This window comes from Littorina saxatilis, linkage group LG8 (genome assembly GCF_037325665.1).
Source record: "Littorina saxatilis isolate snail1 linkage group LG8, US_GU_Lsax_2.0, whole genome shotgun sequence".
Classification (NCBI taxonomy): domain Eukaryota; kingdom Metazoa; phylum Mollusca; class Gastropoda; order Littorinimorpha; family Littorinidae; genus Littorina; species Littorina saxatilis.
Genome location: NC_090252.1, coordinates 19145629 through 19161908, shown reverse-complemented (window position 1 = coordinate 19161908; position 16280 = coordinate 19145629). Strand labels below are relative to the sequence as shown.

General features: G+C 42.6%; 1 protein-coding gene across 1 annotated transcript; it reads left to right on the top strand.

Annotated features, from left to right (window-relative positions):
* The first annotated feature begins 7067 nt into the window (after positions 1-7067).
* On the top strand, positions 7068-15735 carry LOC138974538 (organic cation transporter protein-like). Its single transcript, XM_070347252.1, has 8 exons — positions 7068-7200; positions 9234-9402; positions 10589-10885; positions 12133-12207; positions 12997-13140; positions 14332-14381; positions 14930-15111; positions 15574-15735. Exons 1-8 carry the CDS (start codon positions 7068-7070, stop codon positions 15733-15735), a joined length of 1212 nt encoding a protein of 403 aa, XP_070203353.1.
* Positions 15736-16280: the final 545 nt, after the last annotated feature.

The window sequence follows — 16280 nt, the reverse complement described above, 5'->3', positions numbered from 1 at the left end:
CTCTGTAATGATATCTGTCCCTCTGTTCATTTGTCTTCTCTATCTTCTCTTTCAGCGCACCATACCCTGTAAGATGGTCTTGGAGAGCCCGCCTGTTCTTGTTACATGGCCACACAATCTCAGCTTCGTCTTCTTGACAGTGATCTTTGTAGTGATGCACGTGCTAAGTGATGGTTTTACAGACATTAAAATATATGACCTTGAAATTGTTTGACCTTGAAAACATGTGACCTTCAGTGTTGGTGAACGTTTTTATTCATGGCAAGTTTTAAGAAGATGAACACATTTCGTCATTTTATCTTCAAAAATAGTATAATCCTTTATCATTTGAATGAACATTTGACATTCATATGACCTTGAAATGCGATGAAGGTCAAGCGAAGTGCAACAGTAATCAAAGCCCACAACACATATAAGCTTAAACCATTAGCTGTAACTGAACAAAATATATTGCTAAAACTATATCATCCTGCTCCGTTAACCAGTTTTAACGGTCCCCCAACAGACCAGCCATTCGGGTTATAGTGTCTGCTAATCATGTAACTGTTGTTATGCATATTAACTCCCGTTTTATCTCCCGGAAAACATAAATAAATACAGTTCTGCTAGTTTATAGCATGCAGTTTCGACTATTTTGCAGTCTGGAATCCATCTTGTCCGCCATCTTGAATACATCAAAATGCCCAAGGATGACAGAGTGTCATCCGTCGGATCTGTAATCTACAGACATCACAGAGTTCAAAACAGTCAAAACATTCTCCGAGGTATTTTTTGAGGGGTTAAGGTCAAAATCGGGAAATGACGACCTGACTATCTCTCTCTCCTTCACACACAAACACGCATGCACGCGCACACACACTCTCTGACAAAAGTGAGAGAAGCTGTTGCAGACGGACTATTCCGACATGATCTAATGTATCCCCTTATGTGTCCACCAGACAGGTTGTGTGTGTAACACGCCAATGCCGACATGATCTAATGTATCCCCTAATTTGTCCATCAGACGGGGCATGTGTGTACCACGCCAATAACGGCATAACGTAATGTATCCCCTATTCTGCACATCAGACAGGTCTTGTGTGTCCCACGTCAATGCCGACATGATCTAATGTATCCGGATATCCCCGAATGTGTCCACCAGACAGGTTGTGAGTGTACCACGCCAATGCCGACATGATCTAATGTATCCCCGAATGTGTCCACCAGACAGGTTGTGTGTGTACCACGCCAATGCCGACATGATCTAATGTATCCCCGAATGTGTCCACCAGACAGGTTGTGTGTGTACCACGCCAATGCCGACATGATCTAATGTATCCCTGAATGTGTCCACCAGAGAGGTTGTGTGTGTACCACGCCAATGCCGACATGATCTAATGTATCCCCAAATGTGTCCACCAGACAGTTCGTGTGTGTACCACGCCAATGCCGACATGATCTAATGTATCCTCTAATGTGTCCACCAGACAGTTCGTGTGTGTACCACGCCAATGCCGACATGATCTAATGTATCCCCAAATGTGTCCACCAGACAGTTCGTGTGTGTACCACGCCAATGCCGACATGATCTAATGTATCCTCTAATGTGTCCACCAGACAGTTCGTGTGTGTACCACGCCAATGCCGACATGATCTAATGTATCCTCTAATGTGTCCACCAGACAGTTCGTGTGTGTACCACGCCAATGCCGACATGATCTAATGTATCCTCTAATGTGTCCACCAGACAGTTCGTGTGTGTACCACGCCAATGCCGACATGATCTAATGTATTCTCTAATGTGTCCACCAGACAGTTCGTGTGTGTACCACGCCAATGCTGACATGATCTAATGTATCCCATAATTATTGTGTCAACCAGGCAGGTCTGGTGTGTGGCAAGAAGGGTTACCATGCCAACGCCGACATGATCTACATGGTGGGGGTTCTGGTTGGCTCGATCCTCTTCGGCCTCTACTCCGACAGGTAAGTGGATACTCACAGTGATGGAATTCTTCTTCTTATTACACCCCCGGTATAGGGGTGTGTATAGGTTTCACTCGATGTGTTTGTGTTCGCAAGTAGATCTCAAGAATGAACGGACCGATCGTCACCAAACTTGGTGAACAGGTTCTATACATTCCTGAGACGGTCCTTACAAAAATTGGGACCAGTCAAACACACGGTTAGGGAGTTATTGGTGGATTAAAATTATACAAGGCCTGGTATAGACGGACACCCCCGTTGGTCAAAGGGAAATAACCATTCTCACTGCCACCAACTGAGAAGGTTATTTCCCTTTGACGGGGGTGTAGTTCCTATCGGAGGAATTTCTTGTTTATTCAGCGTTCGACTGTTGTGTCCCTCATAATCTTAGGCCTGCTGATCTTATGAACTCGCAAGTTCGGCGCAGATCTTGGAGCGTTTTTGCCGACTTACCTCACGTTCTGTATTGTTGATAACAATCGTGTCTGTGCTGTTTTTGTTTGAAATAGTATATAATAAAACTGATGCATTTTTTTGAAATGTTGCCATTTATTGTTGTCTTTGTGAAATGCGAGTGTGTTCCGAGGCGTAACCTGCATACGACTGATGTCACACTTAGGGTACCTCACTTCAATCAGCGTATCACCCCAAATGAGCTTCACAGTAGAAAAGCAGATACACTACCAAAACACTGCATACAACATCTATATAATAATAATAATAATAAATGAGCATTTATATAGCGCAACATCATAACTTTACAATTATGCTCTTTGCGCTTGACACATTTAAAATTAAAACACAGTTATACAAGCATTTACATCTACATTCATAGTCAACAACGCTTAATTAAAAGCATACACCATCAAACATACATTACAAAAGATTCTTCCACTAACTAAGTAATAAAAACATGAATAAAATAGGTAGTAAAAAACAAGGAAATACCAGCTGAATACCCTTAAATATATGTATAGGTTACAACACGAGTGGTTTTTTATATGGCTTGTATTTCAGTCAAGACCCAGCGGATGAATATCATAGGGATCCACGTGCCTCTGGCGAGTGTATCCCGATGATATTCCCGCTGGGTCTTGACTGAAATACAAGCCATATAAAAACACACGAGTGTTGTAAGTTGTATATCCCATGCGTACACCAAAGACAACGTCAGTGGACCACAACAAAGCACTGCAGTTGTCTGTGGTGTGTAAATAGGTGAGCCAGCGAGGTGTGTTCCTCTTCACTACCCCATGCTAAAGCCACGTCGCCGAAGAAATGAAGTGCAAACAAGTGCATCCGTAAATGTGTGTTAAATCTACATTCAAACCACTGTTCGATTTGCTTTTGAATGCATTTTAGTTTCAAGATAGAAAAGAAAGCACACGCAATGAAAGTTTTCATTGAATCAAAGACAGTTTCGATTTAGGTTCTGAGTCCGTCCAAGGTCACAGTGCCAGGCTGCGATTGCCAAAACCGGTTTGGTTAACTCGGATCCCAATTCTAGTTTAATTTTTGTGTTGGAGTGTAGAATTACGAAAATAAACTAACATTTTACTGAATAACTTTCTTTAGATTTAACCAGTAATTTCATGTACGTGAAATATATCTCTGAGTTAATTTGTTTGATCGTGCTTGCTAACGTTAATCAACCCGTACTGGTAGCGTCAATTCTGTCTACAACGATGTAAGGCCCACACAAAAAATAGGTGTGGTTACGGTAACATTGCCCAAAAAAATAGGGTAGGTAGGTAGGTAATCACTTCTTTTTTTTAACTTTTTTTTCTAATGTGTACAAATTAAACCTACTTGACAGGGAAATAAGTGTGCGACACGGGCGCTTTCGCTCTCATTGCGTTTTTTGCACTCGTTTTTTTTTTTTTTAATTTTTTTTTTTACAAAATTAATGTAATAAAAAGTTATAGGGTCGGCCCCTAAAAATAGGGTAGGTCGGGTTACCGTAACCACACCTATTTTTTTTTCAGGCCTAATGGCCGTTCCTTGAAACTGCGTGTTGAATACCGTTTGGACTGATTTTACTCCATCAGGTTTGCTGAGCTCTTGGATACTTTCATATAACCATGATCTTACGTCAGTGTAAACCAAAACAGTTGGACATGCTCGAAAAATGGATGAAACAGCCTGTGCTGGATAACGAAGCGAACCGGCCAGCGAAAAAGGTACACTCGTAACACTGACGCAGTTCATCTTTGCTTGTTGAACACACAGAGAGACACGAACACACACACAGACACCCACCCGTACGCACACACACACGCGCGTGCGCGCGAGTGAATTGCTTAGGTGGGATGTCAAATTAAAAAGATCTGAAACAACTTATTTGATTCTGAGCATACATCATGTGTTTACATTTTTAACTTTGCAGAAGTTAGTCTCAGTGTTCTGGCTGCAGATGTAAAGTCTGATCAAGCTAATCCGGTCAAGCTAGGGTTCTTCCCCTTTGCCTTTGGGTAACACCGACAGTGCCCGTGCCATTGAACGCTCAGAAATAACTTGCACACACACACACACACACACACACACCTTTTAGGAGGTTGGGGAATCTGTGTTGAATAATGGTAAGCTTACTCTGTCTGCTGTTGATTGTAGCTGTGGAGCTTTCTTGTGTGGAAAAGATATTGATGCTGTATAGTTGGATAGTGTGCCTTTCAAAGAAAAACAGGAATGGAAGTGCTTGCTGCAGACTTCTTGAGTTCTGCACTGAGGTTGTTGCACTAGTACTGAGATGGGTGAATCATGATTGAATGTTTGAACCATGTTTGTTTACATGATTCAATCATTGTTTAAATTGAGTGTCTCTGAATTTACCGAAGGTTGCAATGTAGATTTAGAATAAGTGCTGTTGACATTTGTATGAGTGCGTTTTAACTGCAGACGCTGCTCGCTACACAAGAAAAGCTTATTATGGGGGCGAGGACGCCCCCATTCTATACGGATAGTTTCGAGGTTGACCATGGGCAGCGCCATTTTGTTGTGAAATACGTCATCAGTTTGTGTACACAGGAAGTTGTGACATCCGTCACCCTATGGGAGGGGTGACGTCAAAATTGTTCATCTGTAGAAAGTTGTGAAATCCGTCACCCTATGGGAGGGGTGACGTCAAAATTGGTCATCACAGAGTTTGTGTAACACAGGAAGTTGTGAAATACGTCACCCTATGGGAGGGGTGACGTCAAAATTGTTCAACAAAAACATGATATGTCGCATTGTGCAGGGTCAACTGCAACAAACTCAAACCGAGCCATTCATACCTAGCTGTATTTGAGTGACTTATATACCCGACATTTTTATTTCTTATTTTTAGCACAGGTGTAGGAAAAATCATGAACCAAAATGTTATTTATTTTCTAATTTAACATTTTTTTTACAAATATGACCATGGTCTTTTAAACATACAGTGACATTAAACATTGTTATGTTAAAAAAAAGAAAAAAGAAAAAAAGCTTTTGTGCACAAATCAGAAAATACATTGTACATTTTACCTACAGGCCAAACCGTGAGTGTCTGTGGCAAAGCCCGACCCAGGAAATTGCACTGATTTTATATTTAGATCAGAGAGAAATTGTCAAGAACAGGCGCTTGCATTTGGATGTGTCCAATGATAGTAGGTTTGGTTGTGATCAATCAGAATAATGTAGGAATAAAAATGTATGACAGTTTAGTATGATGACATGTAATTCACATATGCTGAAATATGATATTATACATCATGTAATATTATTATGGCTGTTGCCATGACCATGAAACCCAACAAAGGTTTAATGTAATGTAATTCAAAATACCAAAACCGAGCACCTATTAATCTCGTCTTTGCGCGTGAAGATTGAGGCCGTCTGCCAGCAGCGGTTAGGTCATACAGTGGAACCCCTCTCTAGCGACCTTTAAAATGTTGACAAAAATCGGTCCTTGTGGAGGGGGGTCCTTACAGAGGGAGGGGGGCGGAGTCAGGGGGCCACAAAGAAAGTCAGATTTAAAAAAAAAAAGAAAACAGAGAAGTTTGAGTTGCTGACGACCGTTCTCTCTGAAAGCAAACTGCTTCGATTTCATGTTTGTCCTTGGTGTCCACCAGTTCTGGTGCATGTACTACCCTGGCCAAGTTTCCTCTCAAGACATCAAAGAGACCGCCCCAGTATACTCTACAGCCTCTGGGCGAACCACCTCTCATAGCTAAAACTGGGTCAATGACCCCTGGGAAGAAGGTCAGTGTCTATAAAATTTTACTCCTAGGCCTGCGGCCAGGGGGGGGGGGGGAGTATACCGGTACCATTTGAGAATCAGACCAAATGAGAATTGAACCATTTGAGAACATCCTTTTTTTTCAATCACTACATCGAAGGCCTGCGGCCCGGGGTTCACAAGGGTTGGTTTGTTTGTTTGTTTCAAACCCACACCCATATACACACATTTCCCATTTAAACCATTTGTCGGCCCCCTGTCGATATTTATCGACTAAGTTCCTTGTTTACCTTGTAATTGTACTGGTTTTGTCTGTCGATCATCGTGCTTCTGTTCAGAACTTTGTGTGTCGCCGGTAAGGTTAGATGAAACTGTGCTTGGAATATCAGTTGATTCTTCGCTTTTGTCCTGCACCCAAAGTGTAATAAAGATAAACGCTTTGTTTACTGAATCAACATTCACATGTTGTGTTGTCTTTTGTTTAGCCATGTGAGCAATGCTCTTCATCAATCCACTGAAACATGTTCGGTGAAGGGTCAAGGGTAGGCAGAAGTATAGTTCCTCGGCCAAACCGGAATCGGTACTATGATATATTTTTTTGAGCCCATTATGTATTTATTGAAGCCGAAAAATACAACATATATACCCATAGTTGCATTACAGAGACAAAGAAGGGAGGTCATGGGATATATGTATATATATATATATATTGGATTGCATTGTATGATTTTATTGTACTGGATTCGGTTGGATTGCGTTGGATAAGTTTGGATTGAATTGTGTCGGATTGAATTGGATTTGATTGGATTGTGTGTTGTTGTTTTGTGCATTATGTCGTATTGATAATTGTAATGTATTGTAGTATATACCGTGTTCTGTTCAGGTTTGGAAGAAAAACAGCCCTGATGACTGCTTTGGTGGTTCATATCGGCTGTGCTATAGGCACGTCCTTTGTCAAGACCTACGTGGCTTTTGTGGCTCTCCGATTTTTGGTGGGCATGTCCAACATGGGTGTCTTTCTGGTTACGTATGTTCTAGGTAAGATACATTTAAAGTTACATAACACTTAACTCATTGTCTCCCAGGTACGGATATATCCGTAGCCACTCCTATGGCTCTATCTGACCAGGTACGGATATATCCGCTCAGACTGTTAGCCTCAGTCGCTTCCTGCAACGTCCATCTAACGCCTGCATTCCAGCGTGTTGATACACAGTTACTACACAGTTACTACAATTCTGAGTGACCTGCTGCAGCACAGCTGGTCTCGGCTATAAAAAAAAACTTGGTCAACATAGGTGGGGTAGAAAGTGTTAATGAGTGAGTGTTGTCTTTCTCTTTCTGTTTCCTTCGTGTGTTATTTACGTATATACGTGATGCGCCATTCTTATCTCCTTTCTATGGTGTCGCCTCAGCAGCGACGTTTGTATTGATATTGATATTTATATTTATATTGATTGTTATCCTTCGCGTGTAAGTGTGGCTACAGCAGTATATTTTGCTGATATGTGCGCGATGTGTTCTTTTGTCTTGTGAGAGAAGAAAATGTAAGTTGTACGCCCTCACGGCAAACCCATTAGGGGCATGTTACACGGGAAAACCCGGCTTTGTATAACAAATAAAAAATAAAAATGCATGGGGGTTAGCTGTTGCTTTTCGGGTCCAGCGGACCATAATAGGCCAAATCAGGACCCCATGCATGGGGGTAGACTGCTGGCTGCTAGAGGAGACCTGAAATGGGCTAGGGACCGTGTTGGGTCGTCTTGGGTCAGTGCTAAAAGCGTTACTTTATGGGTTGTTTGGCCGAACGGACACCGGGGCTTCATATTTGTGCATGCATGTATTCGTGCTTCCAAGCTCTCGCTGTGACCCTGGGATCTTTATCGTGCACAATAGGTGAGATAGTGGTTGTAGAATGTTTTTTGTGAGGCGCTTAGAACTTTTGTTTAAGAATTTACGCCATTATAAATATCCTCATTATGATTATTTTGCGCTACCCAGGCGTATGCCTGTTTAGGTGTAATCTCATTACATTTGTTATTGGCCTCTTTGTCAATTCCGTGTCATTTTTAGCAGTAACATCGTTGTCTTTTGTCTTTGTTATATTCTTTGTTTTTATTCTGTGTTATATTCTTTGTGGTATTCTTTGTTGCATTCTTGTATTTATATGGGAGATTTATATAGCGCTTGACGTTCTCTAAGCGCTTTACATATTAATTTCTGCCGTGTGAGATGGAATTTGTTACACAATAGATCACGTATTCATATCGGCCAGTAAATCTCAAGCCATTACGGCGAATATTTACTGTTCACGGCCCATTATTCCAAGTCACACGGGTATTTGGTGGACATTTTTTATCTATGAAAAGACCCTTTTGTCAATCGTGGGATCTTTAACGTGCATACCCCGATGTAGTGTACACGAAGGGACCTCGGTTTTTCGTCTCATCCGAAAGACTAGCACTTGAACCCACCACCTCGGCTAGGAAAGGGGGAAGAACATTGCTTACGCCCCGACCCAGGGTCGAACTCGCAACCGCTCGCTTCCGAGGCAAGTGCACTTACCACTCGGCCACCCAGTCCCTTTGTTATTCGTTGTTATATTCTTTGTTATACTCTTTGTTATACTTTGCATGCCATCCTGACCAGTGCATTTTGTTGTGATGTTTGTTGCGGTATTCTTTTCATGTCGTTTCAGCAACGAATGTGTTTTTGTGTTAGTTATTTGCCTCGTACCTTGTCGATGTGTTTGTTATTGTTTACGTTGCTTTTGAACATCACACCTTAGCAGTGAATGTTGCCGTCAGTCTATCCGGCCGTATGTATTTGTCTGTCTGTCTGTCTGTCTGTATGTCCGTCTATTTTTCCGTCCGCCCGATTGCCCGTCTGTCTGTCTCTCTCTCTGTCGAAATGACTGTCAGTATGTCTCTCCGTTTGTCTGTCCGCACATCCATTAGCCTGTTTGTATACCGTACTGATGTGTGTGTGTGTGTGTGTGTGTGTGTGTGTGTGTGTGTGTGTGTGTGTGTGTGTGTGTGTTTAACACCAACACATGTGTATATATATTCTAGGTTTAGAGATGGTGGGAGAATCCTATCGCACGCTGGCGGGGAGCGTAATACAGATGTTCTGGCCAGTGGGACTCTTCATTCAGACGGGGGTGGCGTACGGGTTACGAGAGTGGAACCATCTGCAGCTGGCTCTGTCCTGTCCGCCTGTTCTCTTCCTCCTCTATTTCTGGTAAGGCTTGTTGAGTTGGTTGGTGGTTTGGTTTCTTTGAACGAGTTTACTGAGTAACTGGATAATGGTACGACAGAAATGTCTACAAAGCTAAGTATACGTAACGTTACATTAATTAAAGCTGTTGCATATTCTACAATCTGCCAAAAGAAAAGGGAAATCGAAACTGGTGGAAAGGGGAATAACTCTAACAAGCCAAACACACTTCCGAAGAGCGCTTCAAACGAGAATAATGTAGCTGCTGTGTCAACATTTAAGAACTAAGATTAACAAGTGTACATGCGAGTATACAGTGCAAAACTTAAACTTTCATTGGGAACAGTCCAGAGAATTCTACGCAATGATTTTCCGCTTCAAAAGCTGGCCGCAAAATGGGTGCCTCATTAGCTGACAGGGGAACGGAAGGAGCATCAATGTCCCCTTGCACGTGATCTGCTCAACCGTTGTGAACCCAGTAGACCCAAATTTGTTGTTACTGAAGTCACTGATTATGAGACCTTTGTTTTCTTCTACTTTAGTGCCAGAGAGCACGGAAACAAAGCGTGTCTAGACCAAAATGACGAGATGCATTACATTTGTAAGCGAAGCTGTCAAAGCAAAAACAGGGCTATTCGCTGTATTTTTCGACCACAAAGGTCCCGTTGCTGTCGATATTCTGTCTACTAACTGCACTGTCATTGTTACGTACTATGCAGAAACCTGTTCACCCAAACTCACGTACGAGCTTAGCAGTCAGCGACCAGACTGCTTAACCCAGACTGCCCTTCACCTTCATGGAAATGTCAGTCTAAACAAAAGAAGGCCCGTAACTCCATTCCTAAAGGATCAAATGATCCCATTTTTGCCTCACACATTCTTCCGACCTGATTACACCCCGTGTGATTTCTGGTTGTACCCTCTTTGAAAATCAGACTTTTTGCCAACAAGTTTTAATGCACCCGGGACCTAAGAAAAACGTCAAATCAAAGCTCAAAGCAACCCCAAATACGGCCACCTTTTAGGCATCTTCTAATTGGCTTTCGCACGTGTGACTTTGCATAGATGTAGTGGGAGAATAGTTCTAATGGCTGCTGTATTTTGGGCCAGATACGCCAAACAGTCTGTGCGAAAATCACATTATTTTGATCATTTTGTTTGTACGATGGTACACTGTAACTTCTAATTCGCAAATTACTGTTCACGTCAGGTTCGTGAAGGAATCGCCACGTTGGCTTGCTTCCAGAGGCAGAAACGACGAGGCTGATGCTATTCTGGAAGAGGTGGGATGCGTGTTTGTTTGTTTGTTTATTTGCTTGTTTGTTGATACTGACAAGACGACTACTGTTACTATTGTTGACGTCGACGACGACGACGACGACGACGACGACGACGACGACGAAGACGATGATGATGATGATGATGATGATGATGATGATGATGATGATGATGATGATGATGGTGATGATGATGATGATGATCCTTCAAGTTCAGCTAAGAACGCAGTGTGGAATGTCTTAATTCACTCTTTTTTGTGTACCACTAGTGTTTTGCCATGTGTGCTACGTTAGCTGGTAGACCTGTGCACTATGTCACATTGTGTTCAAAAGTGGTTATATAATATGTGTTCAAAAGGTGTTACAGAAAATGTGTTCAAAACTGGTTACAGAAAATGTGTTCAAAACTGGTTACAGAAAATGTGTTCAAAACTGGTTACAGAAAATGTGTTCAAAACTGGTTACAGAAAATGTGTTTAAAACTGGTTACAGAAAATGTGTTTAAAACTGGTTACAGAACATGTGTTCAAAACTGGTTACAGAAAATGTGTTCAAAACTGGTTACACGAAAATGTGTTTAAAACTGGTTACAGAAAATGTGTTCATAACTGGTTACAGAAAATGCGTTCAAAAGTGAAATACTTCCATGTAGAGTGTAGTGAGATGACTCGCTGTTTCTTTTGCGTTAACCGGTGGAAGTTTGTCGCTGGGCTGTGTGGTTATGTATGGTGTCTATTTCGTGCATTTCAGAAGCTGCTGTTGTCATTATTTTATTTTATCTCGTTGGACTGAGTTTTGGTTTGGTTGATTGGTGGGCTGTTGGGTTGGTTGTAGTTTTAATGTGTGTGTGTGTGTGTGTGTGTGTGTGTGTGTGTGTGTGTGTGTGTGTGTGTGTGTGTGTGTTTGGAAGATTCAACAGTTTGTGGGTGTCTTCTTCTTCTTCTTCTTCTTCTTCTTCTTCTTCTTCTTCTTCTTCTTCGTTCATGAGCTGAAACTCCCACGTTGACTCATGTTTTTGCACGAGTGGATTTGTACGTGTATGACCGTTTTTACCCCGCCATTCAAGCAGCCATACGCCTTTTTCGGGAGAAGCATGCTGGGTATTTTCGTGTTTCTATAGCCCACCGAACTCTTACATGGATCACAGGATCTTTTACGTGCGCGCTTGGTCTTGTGCTTGCGTGTACACACTAAGACGGTACACAAAATAAGGCACTAGCAGGTCTGCATTATTCATGTAATCAATTGTTATTGTGACGGTGTAGTTTTGAGAAAATCATTAAAGATGCTTCTAATCTAAGGTGCAGTGAATAAAACTCAGCTTTCCAGAAATCGGGTAGACAAACTGTAAACGCTATGATTCAATGTTTTTTTTAAGTTTTGTGTTTGTTTTTTTGTTTTGTTTAACAGGTGGCGAGAACGAATGGAAAGCCGCCTCCACCAAAGATTCATAATCCTGCTGAAAATGACCCGGAAGTGAAAAAGAGAGTGTCCTGCGCATGTTTACGAATCCAACCACTTTAATAAGGACCTTGATAATCTTTGTTAATTGGTGAGGCTTTTGTTCTTGTCTCCTAGCAGGAGGGCAGAGAGACAGCGAGAGAGAGAGACAGAGACAGAATGAGAGAGAGAGAGGTATAATCCCACCTCACCACTGATCTAAACCGGAGAGAGCGCGAGTATGCCAGCGCGTACGAGAGAGAGAGAGAGAGAGAGAGAGAGAGAGAGAGAGAGAGAGAGAGAGAGAGAGAGAGAGAGAGAGAGAGAGAGAGAGAGAGAGAGAGAGAGAGAGAGAGAGACAGAGAGAGAGAGAGAGACTTAGAACATTTTATTCACATAAAGGGTAGACATTTTAGGCCATAGGCTTAATCTTACAATGTGCCCTTTACATTCACACAAACACATATTCACGCGTGCGCCCGACTAGAATCATAGAAACATCAAACATACAGTAATAATAAATGAGAAAAGTAGTAGAAAATACATGAATGGAACATCAATAAAGCAATTACAGAATGGAACATTAATTACGCAATCACACTTGCGCACTCACACGCAGACGCACAAGGAGGAACACATATAGTACTAATAATAATATACACACAACTAAGTGCCATTCAACAAGCACACAGTGAGCCTACCAAGACAGGTAGAGAGAGAGAGAGAGAGAGAGAGAGAGAGAGAGAGAGAGAGAGAGAGAGAGAGAGAGAGAGAGAGAGAGAGAGAGAGAGAGAAAGAGAGAGATAGAGAGAGAGAGAGAGAGTCTAAGAACTGATGTCATGACACAATGCCATGTAATATTTGAGCGCAATGCTAATTGCACGTCATGATGACGTCACAGGGTGGTGGTGACGATGGTGTACTACGGTCTGAGCCTCAACGTGGGCAGTCTGGGCGGCAGTATATACCTCAACAACTTTCTATCGTCGCTGGCAGAGCTGATAGGATACTGCGTGGCCCTGGCCGGGCTGGGCAGGCTGGGCAGGTTGGTGTTCCTGTATGATGTATTGGGACCTATCCTGCACCAAAAACAATTCTTATGCAAAACCATCCTCTGACTTCGGGTTAGGGGTAAGTTTGGGAATGGGTTAGGTATGTAAACAGTTTTAAAATGCGTCAATTTCTGGCGATGTTTGTGAACTAAGAATTCAATCGACGCCGTCCGCGGGAATTCGGTATTAAGACATACCCGAAATCTTCGTTCACAAACATCGCCAGAAATTGACGCATTTTAAAACTGTTTACATACCTAACCCATTCCCAAACTTACCCCTAACCCGTAGTCAGAGGATGGTTTTGCATAAGAATTGTTTTTGGTACGAAAATGAGTGAAACGTGTTGGTGGGGGAGAAAAAATATTTCGGCGAAAGAAAATTTCGTGACACCTGCGCCTTATCCACTCGGTGATTGCGCCCGTGTGGTCCAATATTTGAAAACGGCAACTGGTTGGAGAGATTAGTTACGAAGAAAATGACCCTTACTCACTATACCAAAGCCAACTCAACTGTCCAATCGTCGCCTTCCAATGCTTCTTCAAGACCAACATTGAAAAACAAAGCTAACCAAACAGCAAAATTAAAATAGAAGCAAACTAAACATGGCAAACGGAGGAATACCCTTTTCTGTATGATCACATTCGGATGATCAAGTTGTATTGAATTGAAAATGTAATTACATTGAATTGAATGTGTTCCTGATGGAGCTTACATAAGCGAAAATTCGTACTGTCTTGTGCTGTTCTTGTATTGGTGAGTACAGATATCTTTGTTTGTTACACCCCCGGTATAGGGGTGTGTATAGGATTCGGTCGATGTGTTTGTTTGTTTGTTTGTGTTCGCATATAGATCTCAAGAATGAACGGACCGATCGTCACCAAACTTGGTGAACAGGTTCTATACATTCCTGAGACGGTCCTTACAAAAATTGGGACTAGTCAAACACACGGTTAGGGAGTTATTGGTGGATTAAGATTCTACAAGGACTTATAGAGTCACATATTAATGGTCAAAGGGAAATAACCTTCTCAGTTGGTGGCAGTGAGAATGGTTATTTCCCTTTGACCAACGGGCGTGTTTTTCCTACCTCGAAGGAATTTCTTGTTTATTATCTAAATATGCATTGTCCTAATTGCCTGTGTTTCAGAAAGTGGATGCACTGCGGCAGTATGATACTGGGGGGGACTGGCCTGTATCGCCAGCATGTTTCCCGTCATGTATGGAGACGACTGTGAGTGTGTGAATGATCGGGACAAACAAACTCGGAACCTAAGATCGTTCAGGGAGGGTTTATGCGGTATTTCTTCAAATGACCATGAGAAATCCTGGGCCAAACTTGTGTAGAACCAGAAAAAGAGCGTAGCGCGTTTGTGTTGCTTTTGCCGTTTGTTCCGTCGTCATTGTTGTTGTTGTTGTTGTTGTTGTTGTTGTCGTTGTCAGTGTTGTTGTTGTTGTTGTTGTTGTCATAGCTTTTGTTGTTGTCGTCGTCATTGTCGTTGTTGTTTTTGTTGTTGTTGTTGTTGTTGTAGTTGTTGTTGTTGTTGTTGTTGTTGTTGTTGAGCGTATCCGCACGTTGCACCCGCGGTACTTTTTGGTACAGATAAGGTGACTGTGACATCCATAACACACTCCTGTACAATCGTTTTCAGTCGCCCAACCATATTATAGGCAGAGGTACTCCGTCTTCGGAGATTTCAAAATGAAGCATCCCGATAAAAGGCCTACTATACATTTTCTTGCCAGGGTACATCCATTCAATCAGATGAGTTTCTGTTGCAGCCGTTAGCTGGACGATGATAGTGTTGGCTAACTTGGGCAAGCTGGGGGCATCCTCAGCGTTCAGCATCATCTACCTGTTCTCCGCCGAGCTGTACCCCACAGTGGCGCGTAACTCTCTCATGGGGGCCAGCTCCATGGTGGCCAGGATCGGCGGCATTGTCTCCCCTTACATCGCTCAGCTCGTAAGTTGTCTTTCTTGTTACCCTCCACTTACCTCCCCTTCCCCGTCATAAGAGGGTGTTGTGGGTTCACTCCGGCAGTTCTTTTGTATGTCCTGTCTAGACGGGCGAAGTGGCGTGGTGGTAAGACATCGGCCTCTTAATCGGGAGGTCGTGAGTTCAAATCCCGGCCGCTGCCGCCTGGTGGGTTAAGAGTGGACATTTTTTCCGATCTCCCAGGTCAACTTATGTGCAGACCTGCTAGAGCGTTATCCCCCTTTGAGTGTACACGCAAGCACAAGACCAAGTGCGCACGGAAACGAACCTGTCATCCATTTCAGAGTTCGGTGGGTTATAGAAACACGAACATACCCAGCATGCCTCCCCCGAAATCGGCGTATGGCTGCCTGAATGGCGGGGTAAAAACGGTCAAACACGTAACAAATCCACTCGTGCAAGAAACATGAGTGAACGTGGGGGTGTCAGCCCCTGAACGAAGAAGAAGAAGAAGAAGAAGAAGAAGAAGAAGAAGAAGAAGAAGAAGAAGAAGAAAAAGAAGAAGTATGTCCTGTCCTGTCTGTAGGCGCTCAGACCTGTAGTGATTATGGGCCGATGGCGCTGAAATGTGCTGAGAAGCTTGGTCGTTGATAATACACAGTCGTTGCGAAAAATTAACTTTGTGGCTTTATCGGAAGAGGAGTGTTGTCCTAACGACATGAAGGTCAGCGGTTCGTCTTCTTCTTGAATTCCAGAATCAAGGCCAGGGGACGTGTTGTACTCGTTGACATTTATTTCATTGTACATGTTGTAACATCACAACTTTTGTAACGTATCATCAAATCTGGCTCCTTAGGGTTCGTTTGGATAAGGAAGAGACTGCACCTTTTGGTTACGTAGAATAGGGACCTAGCCGGGACTTTAAACTTGATCGTGATTACAGTGTAGTTGGTGAGGAGAAATTGAAAGACTTAAACGCGAAAGTTAACTTTTTATTTTCGCATCATCACTAGTGTATTTGCCAGTGCGTTTACATTTAAGACCAATAGGCCGAAGTAGAGTTCTGTGAAATATTTTATTTTAATATTTTTTTTTGCGGGGGGGGGTGTTTAACAGTTAACCTCCGTTCCGTACATTTACCGGCTTGTATTTTGATTATTGACGATAACGATGGTGGTACGAATGGTGTTCACAGA